This window comes from Leopardus geoffroyi, chromosome C2, assembly GCF_018350155.1.
Source record: "Leopardus geoffroyi isolate Oge1 chromosome C2, O.geoffroyi_Oge1_pat1.0, whole genome shotgun sequence".
In the NCBI taxonomy this organism is placed as follows: Eukaryota; Metazoa; Chordata; class Mammalia; order Carnivora; family Felidae; genus Leopardus; species Leopardus geoffroyi.
The window spans coordinates 54,794,641-54,810,167 of NC_059333.1; the positions used below are offsets into that span (position 1 = coordinate 54,794,641).

The 15,527-nt window shown below is 40.0% G+C and overlaps 1 protein-coding gene and 1 pseudogene across 15 annotated transcripts in view; one reads left to right on the forward strand and one right to left on the reverse strand.

Annotated features, from left to right (window-relative positions):
* The window catches only part of BBX (BBX high mobility group box domain containing), a 289,196-nt gene that overhangs the window by 234,616 nt on the left and 39,053 nt on the right, over positions 1-15,527 (forward strand). For all 15 annotated transcript variants that reach the window (XM_045501896.1, XM_045501908.1, XM_045501910.1 and 12 more), the window contains 2 exons: positions 12,817-13,825; positions 14,815-14,953. In XM_045501896.1, coding sequence (XP_045357852.1) covers positions 12,817-13,825; positions 14,815-14,953 — 1,148 coding nt within the window. The remainder of the gene's footprint in view (positions 1-12,816; positions 13,826-14,814; positions 14,954-15,527) is intronic.
* Positions 11,149-12,403, reverse strand: LOC123575962 (annotated as a pseudogene).

Below are 15,527 nucleotides of genomic sequence, written 5' to 3' on the forward strand. Positions count from 1 at the left end.
CATAAATATATGCACAATGGATTAATCAGCATCTCCAAATAATCACCAATAGAAATATGCTTCCTCAATTTTTTTATTCCATGTATATTTGATATTCATTTTTCTTAAACTGCATATAATATTTAATTATTTCGGGTGCCTCTTCAAATAAGTATAACAGGATACAGAGGAAGATTTTTCCTCTTGCCCAGAATTGGTGCTGCTGTCTGAACTATGAAAGAACAGCTTTAAATTTATGCATTTCAAAAGGAAATCTACCAGGAAGCCATCTTCAATTTGGGCCAGATCCTTCTCTTGGGATTTCTAAAGAGATGGTCCAATCCAGCTACTATCCCATGTACCCCTCCAGGGGTTCTCTCATTCCTATCCCAGCCCATAAGTCGTCAGTGCGCAGGTGGCTATCAAAAACTATCCAGTCATCTGGAATATTTTGATTTTCCTCCCTGTCCTGAAGAGAGAAGGAAGGAATTGCTTTTCACTCTTCATTCCTGCTCCCTGTCAAACAAAGTGAAGGCAGCTCTAAGAGAAAATTTGTTCCCAATTGGGGTGTATCTGTAAGAGGTGTCTTCTCATTCTTTGGTGAGAAGCTAGAAGTGTTTTAGACATAGACTTATTGCTGTGCCCTTCACCTGTCTGACCAGGTGAGAAAAGAGCTGGAGGAAGTTGGCAGCAAGGAGAGGTTTGGAATACCCTGCTGTACTCTCTGTTTTGGCATTGTAAAAATGCATGAGTTTCCACAGGTCATGTGACCAAATAGAAAATAGTTCAGTGTGATCAGGCAAGAGGCCGTGGGACAGTCATGCGGGGGGAGGGGTTGCAGAGAGCAGGCCTGGGGCAGCCTCTCTCATTAGGAAATACACACTTAGAGACAGCTTCGCTCAGGACACTGAAGAGCTCCCACAGGTAGGAATGATGTTCAGTCAGTTTCCACCAGTACAGCTGTCCTGGTACTAACATTACCAAGCACTTCCCATCGTTAGTAAAAGGACCCAAACCCCCTAGCACCCTTGCTGCAATTTCCCCAGCATCCCTGGTCTCCCCTGATCCTTCCAGCAACTGGAGGACACTGCAAGGGGTCTGTAGGACCTGTTCCAGGCCCTGAACCACATCCCTTCTGATCAGTTTGCATCCCTGCCTCTTAAATAATTTGTATATCATCCCTGCCCTTGGCATCCCCTGACAAAGTCATTCAGTCTTTTGTAGTGTTAGCAGGAACAGATAGAAAAAGACAGGCATAACCATGGGCAGTGAGTTTTGCCTCCACTATTGCTTCTCCTGTTTTTTACAGAAGCTTTAGAACTCGTGAAGGGAAGGGCCAGCAACCAGCCCAGGAACTAACCTCTCCCCCTACCCCACCTCTATTCCTACAAGCTGACACAAGGGGAGAGCTGAATAGTAGACCTCCCAAAAGTATAGGGACTGTTGCTTGCAAGAAGTGTCTTCTTGGTGAGAAGCAAGAAATATTTTAGGCATGTTCTTATTGCTGTGTCCTACACCCACGTGAGCAGGCAAAAAGAAAATTGGAGGAAGTTGGCAACAGACACAAAGAGACTTGGGTTGGCCTGCACTCTTGGTTTTGGCATTGTTTTATTTCTTTGGACCCTGTAGCCAGGAGATGCCCTGGGGAAGGCCCTGCTTCAGGCATTTGATTGGCATTTTTTTTTTTTAATTTTTTTTTTCAACGTTTATTTATTTTTGGGACAGAGAGAGACAGAGCATGAACGGGGGAGGGGCAGAGAGAGAGGGAGACACAGAATCGGAAACAGGCTCCAGGCTCTGAGCCATCAGCCCAGAGCCTGACGCGGGGCTCGAACTCACGGACCGCGAGATCGTGACCCGGCTGAAGTCGGATGCTTAACCGACTGCGCCACCCAGGCGCCCCTTGATTGGCATTTTAAGCTGGGTGGATTTTTAATAGCTGAGAGGGACCTGACAATTCTGGGATCTGTTTCAAGTATTTTTCAGGAATCCACTCCAGCTAAGAACGGAGTTGGTATAGTGCTGCTGAGGTCAGGGGATTGAGAAAAAAATAGTCCTCTATGTTTGAACCTCCATGAGGTTCGTACTGTTCAGTTAATCAGTTGTTTAATTGGTGCAGGTACTATAATGTGTTTCCTTTCATTTTGAAATTAATTAGGTCAGATCATACAAAGAGTTGCAAAGTATCTCCCTGGAGATGATTGTGTATTATAGCTGCTATACAGTTGGAGGACACACAGACACATCTTTCCCTGTATATTTTAGGAAAGAAAATTCTACACTTAAAAGATCTCTGGTATCAAAATTGCCTACTATAATCAAATACACAGTTGATGCATTTATTCCAATAAGCGGTAATTATTAAGGGTCCATTCCACGTCCATAACCGTGAGGCTGCTAAAGTTACCTGCATATGGATGTACGAATACTGTTTCTTGTGATAGGGTAAGCTGTGAACCTGCTTGTGAACCTCCTAAGGTCAGTGGTATGAGCACACTCTGCCTCCGGGTGCGGTTTTGGTGTTGGAGAGTTGCCATGAGATGCCGAAGCATATGCCTAAAAATATTATTCTTTGGTTTTACTTTTCTTTTTCTGAAATAATTTTATGTGTTCTTTAAAATAGAGTCTAAATTTTAATAGCAGAAAATCAGTTGTATTACCTAACTTAAGATAATAATGACTTTAATTCTCTGCTATGTGGTAGGCACTTTCCTAAATATTTTATATGTACTCATTGAATTTTCACACACATCCTCTGAGATAGGTATTATCACCGTTCCTCTTGTATACATTAGGAAACAAGGGCAGAGAGGTTTTGTGACTTGCCTAAGGTCATGTGGACAGGAAGTTGGAGCCTCAGTAGAAACCCAGGCAATCTGTCTCCACACCCAGGCTCTTCTACACTGGGCTGTTCTGTCTCCTTGTTTTAGATGAATGTAAAAGACTCTGCAAGTTGCTTGTTATAGGACTTTGCGTATTATAGAAGGCTCTATGGAAGACAGCTTACTCCTACACATATATGTGTATGGCTGAATAAGATGACAGATTTTTCAAGACTGCTGTCAAAGAAATGGAGCTGATATTTCCTTTTTAAAAAGTGTCTGTACTTTTGAAACTGCCAAGATACATCTTACACCCTTAAATAAGTAAGTGCCTGTTTGTGAATATACTTTGGAAGATATTGAGAGGAAATTATGGAGTAGGACTCCTGTTCTCCAAGAACTTCTTCTCCAGTTGCAGAGAGATAAGATACAAAAAGTTAAGGGATGAGAAATAAGTGTGCAAATGGTTTCACAGGGAACCATGCAGTGAAATGACAAGGCTCTACTTGTGACGAATGATATACAAAGTGAATTTGTGAAGACAAGAAAGGGAGAATTAATACTAGCAGGAGGGGACCCAGCACAGAGAGCACGAAGACGGTTCTTGATGAAAGACTTGTTTAGAAACTGGGGTTGAAACTAGCAGCCTCTGGGCCACATTTAACTTGCAGAGATGCTTTTTCAGGGGCACCCAATTTGTTGACCTGTATTATATTCTACATTTCAATTAGTGGCTAATATTTTAAAAGTGGAGATTTCAAATAAATGTCTGACTTCTCATGAAAATGTAGAGAATCTAGAGACACTGATCCAACCTTCCCACATGAGAACGATTGGTCAGAGCTGATAGTGCCTTCCCCCTTAAAGACACCATCACTGTGCTCTCCTTTCCCTCCGGAGCCCTGGCTCTGAGGCCAGCAGCCCCTGCCAGCATCCACCTACCCTCGTGCACCTCCCCCTTTTATACTCGCACACAGTGCAGATTGTGACCTGCATAATCAAATGGAGAGATGAGAGAGATACAGCAAAGGGATAAAGGGGTAGAGGCAGGAGGCATGAGGTAGGCGGATGATGAGATCAGACGGGCAGGAGTAGTGGGCTGTGCTAGGAGACTTGTGGAAGGTGGAGTGTGGCTGCAGTCAGAACTGGGAGAGTGTTTAGTGTAAAGCAGAGAAACTTGTGCTTGAAGACCATGAGGAGCAAGTAAAGATTTAAGGCAGGGGCACACAGTGGGAAAGCACACTCCCTTGGCAGCTATGTGTAGAGTGGAGTGGAAAACTTCTGGGGACATCCAGGTGTGAGACGATAAGAGCCAGGATTGGGGAGGGGTGGTTTGGCAGTGGGAATGGGCTATAGAAACAGACACCAGGGATGCTACAGAGGATTTAGTTGGATTCCATGATTGGGTCCATGTGAAAGGCAAAGCGAAAGGGGAGCTGGAGATGGCCCCAGCTCTGAACCTGAATGCACCGGAGAAGAATGGAAGATCGGAGCCCTACTTCAGGAAGCCCGGATGTTTGTGAACAAAGAGGAAGCCCCACCAGCAGAAAAGAAGAGATGAAAGATGCCGAGGGGTGGGGACAACTGAAGAAATCCAATACTGAAAGAGTCAAAAAGAGAGGGGTTTGTTAAGGTAAATGGTCGACTTTGGAAAGCTAGAGGCCCATATTCTCTGAGCACAAAAGGAGGAAAGGTAGAGAACAGTCACCACAGGGTTGCTGAATTTGGTCTGTGGTACCCATTTTCTGAGTTCTACTTCTTTACTTCAGTTTATGAAACTAGTAATGTGTTAAGGTTAAGATGAAGGAAGGGTGCTGGATTTCTCCACATATACTCCTACTTCTCATGTATGAAAAAGCAAGATTGCAGATCTGGTACTTCCAAGGGAACTGGAAACATTATTTAACCCTATTTATTAAAAAAAGATGATGACATTTTCAGACACCTTGACTGCCTAGTTTTCCTTACATTCTAACTTGTAAAAAACACTTATAATTAAAACCAAATAGGTAGATAAAGACAAATTTATTCTGGTGTCTATAAAAATTAAGTCCTAGGAAGGATGTTGGCTCATTTTAAGAAAAGCTGAATTATGATAGAATTATAGAGATTACATACCACATTGAAAACTGTAGGAAATGCCATCCCTCCAATCACATTAGCATTCCCGACTACCAGGTATGGGTGGTGTTTGACCAAGGTGACTCCATTTCAGTTTTCTGTGTGTCCTCACATACTATTGACGGCGCAGAATCCCCACCTCCTCCTCATAGCCCCCTGAAACCTGGAATCTCGGCACACAGCTCTCAGCTCAGCCCCTCCTACGCTACTGTCATATAACTGAATCCCAATACCTATGATATATTTGAGGGGGTCTTTTTTTTTAAGTGGTGTATTTCTTTCCATAGCTTTTTAGGCAGAGTTGTGAGTCATTTTTAGAAAACTCCCATCCTAAAACTTTTCATTTCATTCCCAATTGCATCAACTTATTTTTGGAGGAACTGAAATAATAGGAATTCTCCTAATGACTTCCTTTAACACTTCTGGGGGAGACTTTAATAGATGGCCTATGGAACAAAGGCCACCCCACCCCATCTAGAGTCTTCAGAATGGGTATAATTTCTGAAGAAATAGTAAAGAGAAACATTTAAGCCACCTTTTCACCTGGTCGTGTTTCTGCAAAGCAAATAGAAAACTACTTAATATGCTCAGATTTCAGTGTTGAGAGATGCTTAGACCACTGTTCTGTGACCAGTTATCTTTTATAATAAAGAAAATTGAATTTTCTTAGCAGCAGTGCTATTCTTTATTCTCTGAGACCATCAGACAGTGTATGTTTATGGCAATAACATTCTGATTTTATTTAATTATGGGAGAAGTGCACATCTTGGAAAACACTGCTAAATGCCATCCTAGGGTTATGTCTACACTGTTTTGGCAGATAATAAGCCAGTACAAAATGATTGTAAACATACCTTGGCTGCAGAACATTTATTTTGTACTAAAAGGCAAAGATTTTGAAATTGAAACTTCTTGATTAGTGTCAGTGGCTCTGTTTTCACACTGCCTTGTTTTTAATCGAGCTGGATCCTTTACAATAGACAGTGAAAGACAAAAGATAATTAAGAGTGTAATAGTATGGTACATTTTGGAGCAACTTACCCATTCCTTTGTACCAGTTAAAGAACATCTGTTTCTGTGGTATTATTCTTATCTAGTACACATGATTAATTATTTTTTGCTGGTCATTTCACTGTCTTTTATAGCAGAACACATTAAAGAAATGAATCAATATCTTAACATTTGTAGAAAGGAACACATTTTAAAATGTCTTTTGATTCAAAGAGGTAAAAGCTTGTCACAACTCAGATTTATTATGTCTCTGTAGTCCCCCATAGCAACCCCGAGCCTATGGCACAATCTTACCTGAACTGAAAACGGCAATCTTCTTGAACCCAGGAACATAAAAAATAATCCCTCCACTGCACATTTTATCTCACCTCTTCAATATTCCTACTGAAATTTTTCTTTGTAATAATTTTGAAGAGGGTGATTTTTATATGTCTGTCCAATATGTGCATCCTTTAGAATCTCCAGTTTCAACATACTCATTTTCATTTTTCTTTTGGGGGTAAGACACATTTCTTCCAGCTCATCACTGACAGGCCATTCTGACTACAAAAAACAGTGAGAAACTTCAGTGAGGTTTCAGTTATCAAAGTAAAACTACAATATTAGTGATTAATTCTCACTGGTGCTCTTGGGAAGCATAAGTAAGGACAGCGTGAATGGTCTAGGCCAAGCAATAGCGTGGTCCTAATTAGCATTGTTTTTTATAGACTTGTAAGGTAACTTTCTTGGTATGAATCAGATTGCATTTTAGACTCAGAACTAATGAACCATTCAATTCAACACAATTATCTACGAAATGCCTTCTTTTTGAAAGGTACTAGGATATATTCTTGGAGGAGAGTACAGAGGTGAACAGGATCCATTTTGTGCCCCCTGAGTTACAGTTATAAAAAATATGGTGCCTGAGGGAATAGACTGTAGATATCAAATATTTATGCCAGGCATTTGATTTAAAACATTAGCATTCTGACTTCTTGGAATACAGCCATGGGAATTCGATCTAGAAGGTGTCCTGAAGACATTTTACATCCTCACTCTTCAAGAAGTTTATTGTTCAATTTAAAATAATAATAAAAGAATAAATTGTCATTTACTAAGGCATATTCTATTTCGAGGCTTGATTAACAACCAACCCTCTATTAAGGGCAACTTGACTAATTGATAACAGACATTAATTCTGTGCGTCCCACGGTGCAGTTTTATTCACCTGAGTTCACACTGATTTATGCTCCTCTGTGTCCACCGTGTGCTTATCTGTATGCATGTCCATGCATGTGAACAGAATGTAGTTTGTATGCAGTTTCGTAAGCCCCACTAAAGTTAGTTGATAAATGCACTCAAGTAGATGAAAGTAGATGTTTGTACCCAGTAGTAGAACTGAGCCTAACTATATGTTTAATGAGACTAACTTCTTGAAAGGTAACTGATTTAAGATCTCCTGCATCTAATTTTGTTGTTTATGTTTTTTTCCCCAATTACAGAATCGTTCAACCGTAGAATGAAAAAATCAAAGCAAAGTACTTAGTGTACCAGGGCCGTGACGTGCCACCAATGATATCCATAGACTAATTCTACTACTGTCAGAAGCTAAGATTTATTCTATATGGCACAAGGCTACAGAGGGATGGTTGTCAGAATACATTTATTCTTGCTGTGAACTAGGCACTATTTTAAGTGCTGTACATGTCCAACTCATTGAACCTCACAGTATTCCTAAGAGAAATACTATTAACATCCGTGTTTTATAGATGGGGAAACTAAGGCACAGAAACGTTTATAGAAAATTAGCAAATCAGAGGCAGAGCCAGTCTCAGTCCTAGACAGTCTGGCTCCAGCATCCCTCCCTTTTGGAATAGCTTCTCGATAGAGAATTTGCTCACATCTAAGAGTGATGGCATCTTCTAAGACTTACTACATCCATAGCTGTTCCCAAGCTGTTTATGTGGAAATATAGACTGTTAATTCCTAGAGGCTTTTGAGAATTATTTCTAATAAAATGTTTGATCTCACAGAAAAGAAGGTAAAAACTGGGTGCTCTCCCAGAGTCTGTTTGCCCTGCATGACAGTTCATATCCCTGGTGGCTGTAGACTGCCTTTTCTGGGTGCCTATGTCCCCTGATACCCAGCTGGGTCCAGCCAGTGGGAGACTCTGGTGGGAAAATACGGAATTGGGGGGGAAGAGAATGGCCAGGATGTGCAGGGAAGGGGTGAGGAGGGGTGGGGGCAAAGCAAAGGTAACATCTCTTCTACGTGTTGAGCTCCTCCAGTTAGGCCCACCATGGTTCTGTCTTCCTCTGGAGGCCTTCCCCCATTTGTTCCTGTTGTTGCTAATCTCTGGATTGCCTCACCAACCTCCTATTTGGGTGTCTCAGTTCTTTATGACCTGGGTAACCAACCTGTTCCCTGCATTAAATTCCTCCTGCTGGATAAGCTTTAAGTTGTTTCTGTTTGCCTAGTTAGACTCTGACTGGAATACAAGCCATTTTCATTTTATATTTAGTATGGTTATAAAATTGGCTGAGAATGCTGTTGGCATACTGTGTCCAGATTTCAGCAAGACTTTTGACAGATAATCTTACCATGTCCTTGTGAACAAAACAGGGGTAATTTAGATTGGATTATAAAACATTCTTAGATTGCTGAAGTTTATTAATGTTCAGATCAACCTGATGAAAGGGCTCTAAAAGTCTGCCAGAAGGCTCTGTCCTTAACCATGTTCTAGTCAACTTACCAAAGATTTGGATGAAGACATAAAATGCAACTTAATCAAATGTGTCCATAACAGAGCTGGAAGGTAATGTAATTCAGGGTTGGAAAGGATAAACTTTATAAGGAAAAACGGAAAATCTCACAACTATATACAAGAAATAAATTATAAAAACATAGAATGGGAGAGACCAAGCTTCCCAGCTAATTAGGTGGGTAAAGAAATCCAAGATTGTTATTGACCACAAGCCCAATACAAGCCAGAAGTATGACTTGGTTTTTGTTTTGTTTTGTTTTTAAAGTGGCTGGGGGGAGATCCATCTTTGGGCCCCATTAGAAGACAAGTATGTCCCTATCAGCTGACAAGTATGCAGCTCTACTTCTCATGTAGAGCATTATGGGAAAGCTAGGAACTTACTCTAAGGAAGATACTGCTAAATCCATGTTCCCTGACCATTGTAAAGCTTTATGTGTAAAGTGTTGTGTCTGCACACATTTATTCACTTTTGTATCACAACAACCCAGTGGAGCATGTCCTGTTACCTCATTTCTCAGCCTTTATTTCCTCATATGGATTCAAGTCAAAGTTACATAGCCCACAGTGCTCTAGCCTTAGGCAAGCACTGTGGTACTTCGTCCTGAACCCAACTTACTTCCCAAAAGCCCAGTTCCTGGTTCAGGACACCATACTGCATTTAGGTAAGAGGGGCCCAACTTTTGAAAGGTTGGAAAGCCTTACGTGTTAAGGGAACTGGGACATTATACCAGGAGAAGAGACTTGCATCTGTCTCCTAGGATTTGAGAGTCTGTCATATGAGAGAAAGCAGAATTCTTTATGTGACTTCAGAGAACAACTAGTATGATGGAGTGGTAGTTTTTTCCTCAAATTTTAAATATTTCAGAGAGAAACACCCTCTAATACGGTCAGTGTCTTTGTGCAGAAAGTTGGATAATTAAGTCTCAAGAATATTGTAGTAAAGTGAATTTCTACATGGGGAAGAATGTTAAATTAGATTACCTAATATGACACCCAGCTCTGAGTCTGATTTGTGTTTATTTGGGTTTTTGGTTAGTGAGATTTATGACTCGTAGTTTTTGACTCGGAGTTATTTGTTTTATTTTTATAGTTTCGCTTCTAGCAATATAATTGTTTTTCTTATAATTTAGGATTAACATACTCTATTTGTGGGAAAAAAAAACTTTTAAGAGCCCGAAACAAGGAAGTAAAGCATGACTAGTGCCTGGTGTAATTACCTCCACAAGAAATATTATGCTATTTCCTGGAATATGTCCCCAGAGTGAATGTCTGCATTTGTTCCATTTCATTCCTAGCTGTGGAATCCTATCAGGGGTGATGAGGAGAATCATTTTGAAATATATTGAAGCAGAGAATGGAGTTTGCAAAGTATTATTAGGTTTGCTCAGATGAACCTATGCAAATACAAACTGTTGGCATGCCACTATAAAACCCAGTGCCTCTATGGGACATGGCTCCTGCAGGGACTTATTAAAGGTCGCCAGAGTGACAGTGGCTGAAAAACCGTAAAATTTACCTTGAGGATGCCTTTCCAGTCTTCTTTCCAGAACTAGTATTGTCTCTGCCCCCATGTAAGATAGTTCTTCATGAAGGGCTAGGATAATCGAGAAAGGAAAATAAAATCATTTCAAAATCAATGAAAAAACAGCACATTGTCCAACGAGAATAAAATATGCAGGGAGAATTAAATGTGTCAGTGTGTCAGAATTAAAATAACATTTTTGCTTTGAACTTACTTCTGGTAAGTTTTCACTAAAGGGGAGTTCTCAGTCTTCGTAACTACTTGCTAAGGTCTAAAAGTTAACTTACGTGATTTCCCAAAAAAGATAGTTCCATTGTGAATCCATACTATTTCAGATCTTCCCTGTAAAAAAGTCTGAAGATTGTCATGTTCATTTTTTTTTAACGTGCGTGATCTGCCTCCTCTCACCCTTCTGCAATTTCTTCTCAGGCTTATCAATTATAATTCTCACAGAAAGATTTGAGATGCGTTGAAAATACTAAGGGGAAAAATGAAGTAAAAGAGGATCTCCTATTTAACTGAATGGCTTATCTATTTAAAAAATGAGTTTTAGGGGCGCCTCGGTGACTCTGTCAGTTTGGCGTCTGACTCTTCCGGCTCAGATCTGTTCCCAGGGTTGTGGGGTCAAGCCTCATGTCAAGCTCCACACTGAGCATGGAGCCTGCTTAAGATTCTCAATCCCTCTGTCTCTCCCTCTCTCTTTGCCCCTTTCCCCTGCTCACACTCTCTCTCTCTCTCAAATTTAATTTAAAACAATTTTTTAAATGAGTTTTATATACATTAACATTTCTGACAATTTTCCATTTGACACAATGGTAAAATTTTTTTAAAGAATCAGTTTCCTAACTCTTATGCTTGATTTGGGGGCTCAGCAAAACCCAGTACTCTTTTTCCTCTAAGCTGCTAATACAAAATTGGTAAAATGAATAATGGAGAAGAACTCCTGTTCTGCCCTTGGCCTAATCAGCATCGTCAGCCTCATGATGAATCCTCAGAGGCAGAGAGGGGGACTTATTGATCTTTGTATTCTTTTGTTTTTTGGTTACATAAATCAAGGCATTTATTATAGGCCGGCAGTGTTTCACATGGTGGAGCTTCCGCTGCTGGTCTTTCATCTCCTTCAGGCATCTGGTGGTAGACCTTCCTGTGGTGGCAGAAGGGGTGCTGTAGGTCCAGGCACATCAACTGCTGTTTTCATGCCTGAACCACAGTGCCAGATCTCCACAGCTCCTCTTTTCATCTTGATTTTGCCACAGAAGGAGCAAGTGTACTCAGCATGCTGGCTAATTTCAATGTTCTTTACCATTTTCCTGAGAGAAGCAACAATAACAGGTCCCATATTGACCGATCCATTCCAGCCTTCTTGATGCATTTAACCAGGTCCTCCCAAATTAAGTCTGAGCCCAGAGAATGGTCTTTGTATCTTTAGGGTCCTCCCATGGGGCCTGGCGCTTGGGAGCATTTCAGGGAATGTTTATGAATGAAAGTCCATGTATTGAAAATGAATTTTACAAAAGCTGCAATTTCCCCTTTCAGAAAATAGCTTTAGATTGAATTTTCGAGGTACCTGGGAACTGGAGAGGAAGATGGCAAGTGTTTCCTGTAAGGTCCTATGTGTGAAATTTGGGGAGTTTTAAAACATAACCGGATTGCTGCCAGATGTGTTTTAGTATTCAGAATTTTTCAGATTTTAGAAAAATGATATAGTGTATGCATCTTATGCTATGCAGTTAATTCCCACAGGGCATAATGCAAATGCATGAAGATGCTGATAGCGAAAGCATATGAATAGTCACGTTAAATGTGAATTAAGATGTTAAGTAATTTCACATTAGTTCTGGTCAGAATTTTTAGGCGTGTAAGTTCAGATTAGATCAAGTCTGCTATCAAATGAGTTTAAAACAAAAAACACCATCACTTAGTTTTCACCACTTTTATGATCTTCAGGTTATCTGTCAGCATCTGAGGCCTGTAACGTTTTTGTTTTTGTTTTTGTTTTCATTAACCAGAATCCTCTGTAGTTATTTAATGCATCATCTTCTCATTTCTAACTTCAACTGGGTAGGTACAAAATGTTGCTCTTTTTCTCGTTTCCCCAAGAAAAAAGAAAAGGTAAACATCTAAACATTTTGGGGATTATTTAGTCAGTATTGGCATCAGTATATCATCTCACTTAAACCTCACAGAATCCTCTGAGACAATCATTCTTGCCATCCTTTTTATTTTACAAAGACAGCTGAGGAGTGAACAGTGAAATGTCTCATTTTAGGCCACAGAGTTAGCAAGTAGCAAAACTAAGACTCAAGCTCAGGTCTTTCAACTCTAGAACCCATCTTCTTTCTACCAAATCATGTTTTCATAGAAAAAGCTTCGGATGAAGCTCGAAAATGAGAATTTGAGTACATGCTTATCTAAAATGTAATGAATGTATCATAATGCCTACAGCCTTTTTAAAATTTGAGTTATTGAAACTAGTTTGGCAGAAGTGGGCTGATTATTGTAAAGTTTGCTTTGATTACTTTAAAGAGGGATAGACTTTTAAAGTTTAAGCTAATTTCAAGTGTATTTCAAAAAAAATATTATTTTGTCATTCTCCCATTTTTGTTTGAACCGTTTAGATGTGTCTGGCATCAGAGGGGGTTAAAATGGAGGAATCAAAGCTAATGAAGGCAAAAGAATCAGATGGTGGAAGAATTAAAGAATTGGAGAAGGGAAAGGAACAAAGAGAAATAAAAATGGAGAAAACAGATGAAGCCAGGTCACAGAAGGAAGCAGAATTTGAAAAATCAGCTAAGGAAAATGTAAGAGATTCTAAGGAACTAAGAAATTTTGAGGAGCTACGAATGGATGATACAATGGATATAAAAATGGAAGATCCCAAAGAAATTAAAAAGGAAGAGCTAGAAGAACATCAAACATGTAGTCACTTCCCTGATTTTTCTTATTCTGCCAGTAGCAAGATAATAATAAGCGATGTTCCCAGTAGAAAGGATCATATGTGCCATCCTCATGGAATTATGATCATCGAGGATCCCACAGCATTAAACAAACCAGAGAAACTAAAAAAGAAAAAGAAGAAAAGCAAAATGGATCGACATGGAAATGATAAATCCACACCCAAGAAGACTTGCAAAAAGAGGCAGTCTTCAGAGTCTGACATTGAGAGTGTTATATACACCATTGAAGCCGTTGCAAAGGGAGACTGGGGCATCGAAAAACTTGGAGAAACCCCTCGCAAGAAGGTCCGCACATCTTCAAGTGGCAAGGGAAGCATTTTGGATGCCAAGCCACCAAAGAAAAAAGTGAAATCAAGAGAGAAGAAAATGTCAAAGGAGAAATCCTCAGACACCACCAAAGAGTCAAGACCTCCAGATTTCATTAATATTTCTGCCAGCAAGAACATTTCTGGTGAGGTGCCAGAGGGTATAAAAGCAGAACCATTGACCCCCACGGAGGATGCATTACCACCGAGCCTATCTGGACAGGCCAAGCCTGAGGAAAGTGACTGTCACAGAAAAATAGAGACTTGTGGCTCCCGGAAATCTGAGAGGTCTTGCAAAGGTGCTCTTTATAAAACCCTGGTGTCTGAAGGCATGCTCACCTCTCTGCGAGCTAATGTTGACAGAGGTAAGTAACTCCCACAAAAGTGAAAAGAATATGGAAACGTAGCGAATGCCTCCTTTAGACTCATTGAGAAGAGCCACCATAAAGAACAATGTGGCATCAGAACAATATATTTGTACAGTTCTTTATGGTTTATAGACACATGTGTCATTTTACCTACATGTTTTCTAGCACCATAGAGCAGATCTTGTATTCATTTTGTAGGTAGTTCTCAGGATATGTGTTCAAATAATTCAAACTTTTTTTTTTTTTAACCTAGTATGGGCTGGCTTCTTGTTTTGAAAGATAAGCACTACATGTTTAAAGTTCTTACGGCTTTTAAAACTGAAGGAAAGAATTTCCTGAATCAAGCAAATCTGTTGGGCAGAATGTTGATCTGTAGGCTCCAAAAGCAAATAATCTGTCTAGCCCTCTCCGTAGGTATTCAAAACTATAGTTGAAGGGAAGGCCTCTTTAAAACATAAAACCAGTTAATGTGTATACCTTTATTTCACAGAGTGTTTTATATAAATTCATCTGTTTTAAAATACAGCATCTGGCTAGGGGACTACCTCTTGCCAAGCTAAATTCCAATTTAGAGATGTCTGAGAAAATGGGTCTAACAAGCCCTGAATGAAGATCCTTGGGAGTACAGGGATATCATTCCAGTAAATCTGAGGGAAATTCACATTAATAGTGCCCACCAGCAAAGGCTTCTACACCTTAGTCTGATTCTCTAATGGGAAAGGTGATAGTAGTTAGTCTGTCTCTTGAGTCACACAGTATGCACAGTACCTGTTGAGTTGTGATAGGAAGACCTATCCCATAGCTGTATACTTTTTTTTGCATGTTGTATTATTAAGGGTGGTCCATCACGAATCGCTTAGAGGACACCAAAACTGAAATAGTTACAAATAGCATCATGCAGACGATACCTAAGGGGTCAACAATTCACTTGTGAAGTAACCTCATCCCAATATACCAAGCACATTCTGTCTCTCAAATTCCCTTAGGGAAACGAAGCTCAGGAAAAGGAAACTCCTCTGACCATGAAGGGTGTTGGAATGAAGAAAGCTGGACGTTTAATCAGAGTGGGACCAGTGGGAGCAAGAAGTTCAAGAAGACCAAGCCAAAGGAAGATTCTCTCCTTGGGTAAGTGTCTGTGAGCACAGTCAGCACACTGCATAGACACCTAGTGTGGTAGGTTTTCCAAGGTAAACCTAATTCACTAACTGCTTCTTCTGGAGTATTCATTCATTCTGCACTTATTACAGTCTTAGCAAACGAGAGCACAGAATCTCCGCATACCACAGGGTTCCTGCTGTTAACGCGGTTGTGTGAGTGACCGTGCCATCTGCATTTCAGGTATAGTACATAGTATGTAGATTTGAGATGTAGGCTTCAGTTTGAATTGAGGCCCACCATGTATTAGTGCTGTGACATCGTAAATCCTTTAATATTGCCAGGACGCATTTTTCCATCTAAGGTTTACAATGGATATTATGTAAGCATGTTTAAGCATAAACATGTTTATGTAAGCATTTTGCCATTTTGCTTGCCAGATATACTTTATTTAATATTTCTAAAGGTTATGCACATGTATTTATAAAATAATAATGACAGCTCAAAAGGGTAAGGTAAATAAAATTTTCCTTCGACCTCTATCTAACCATTTGTGTCGAAACCATGTTCTGTTGCTCTAAGATAAAAATGTTAGATTGACTCT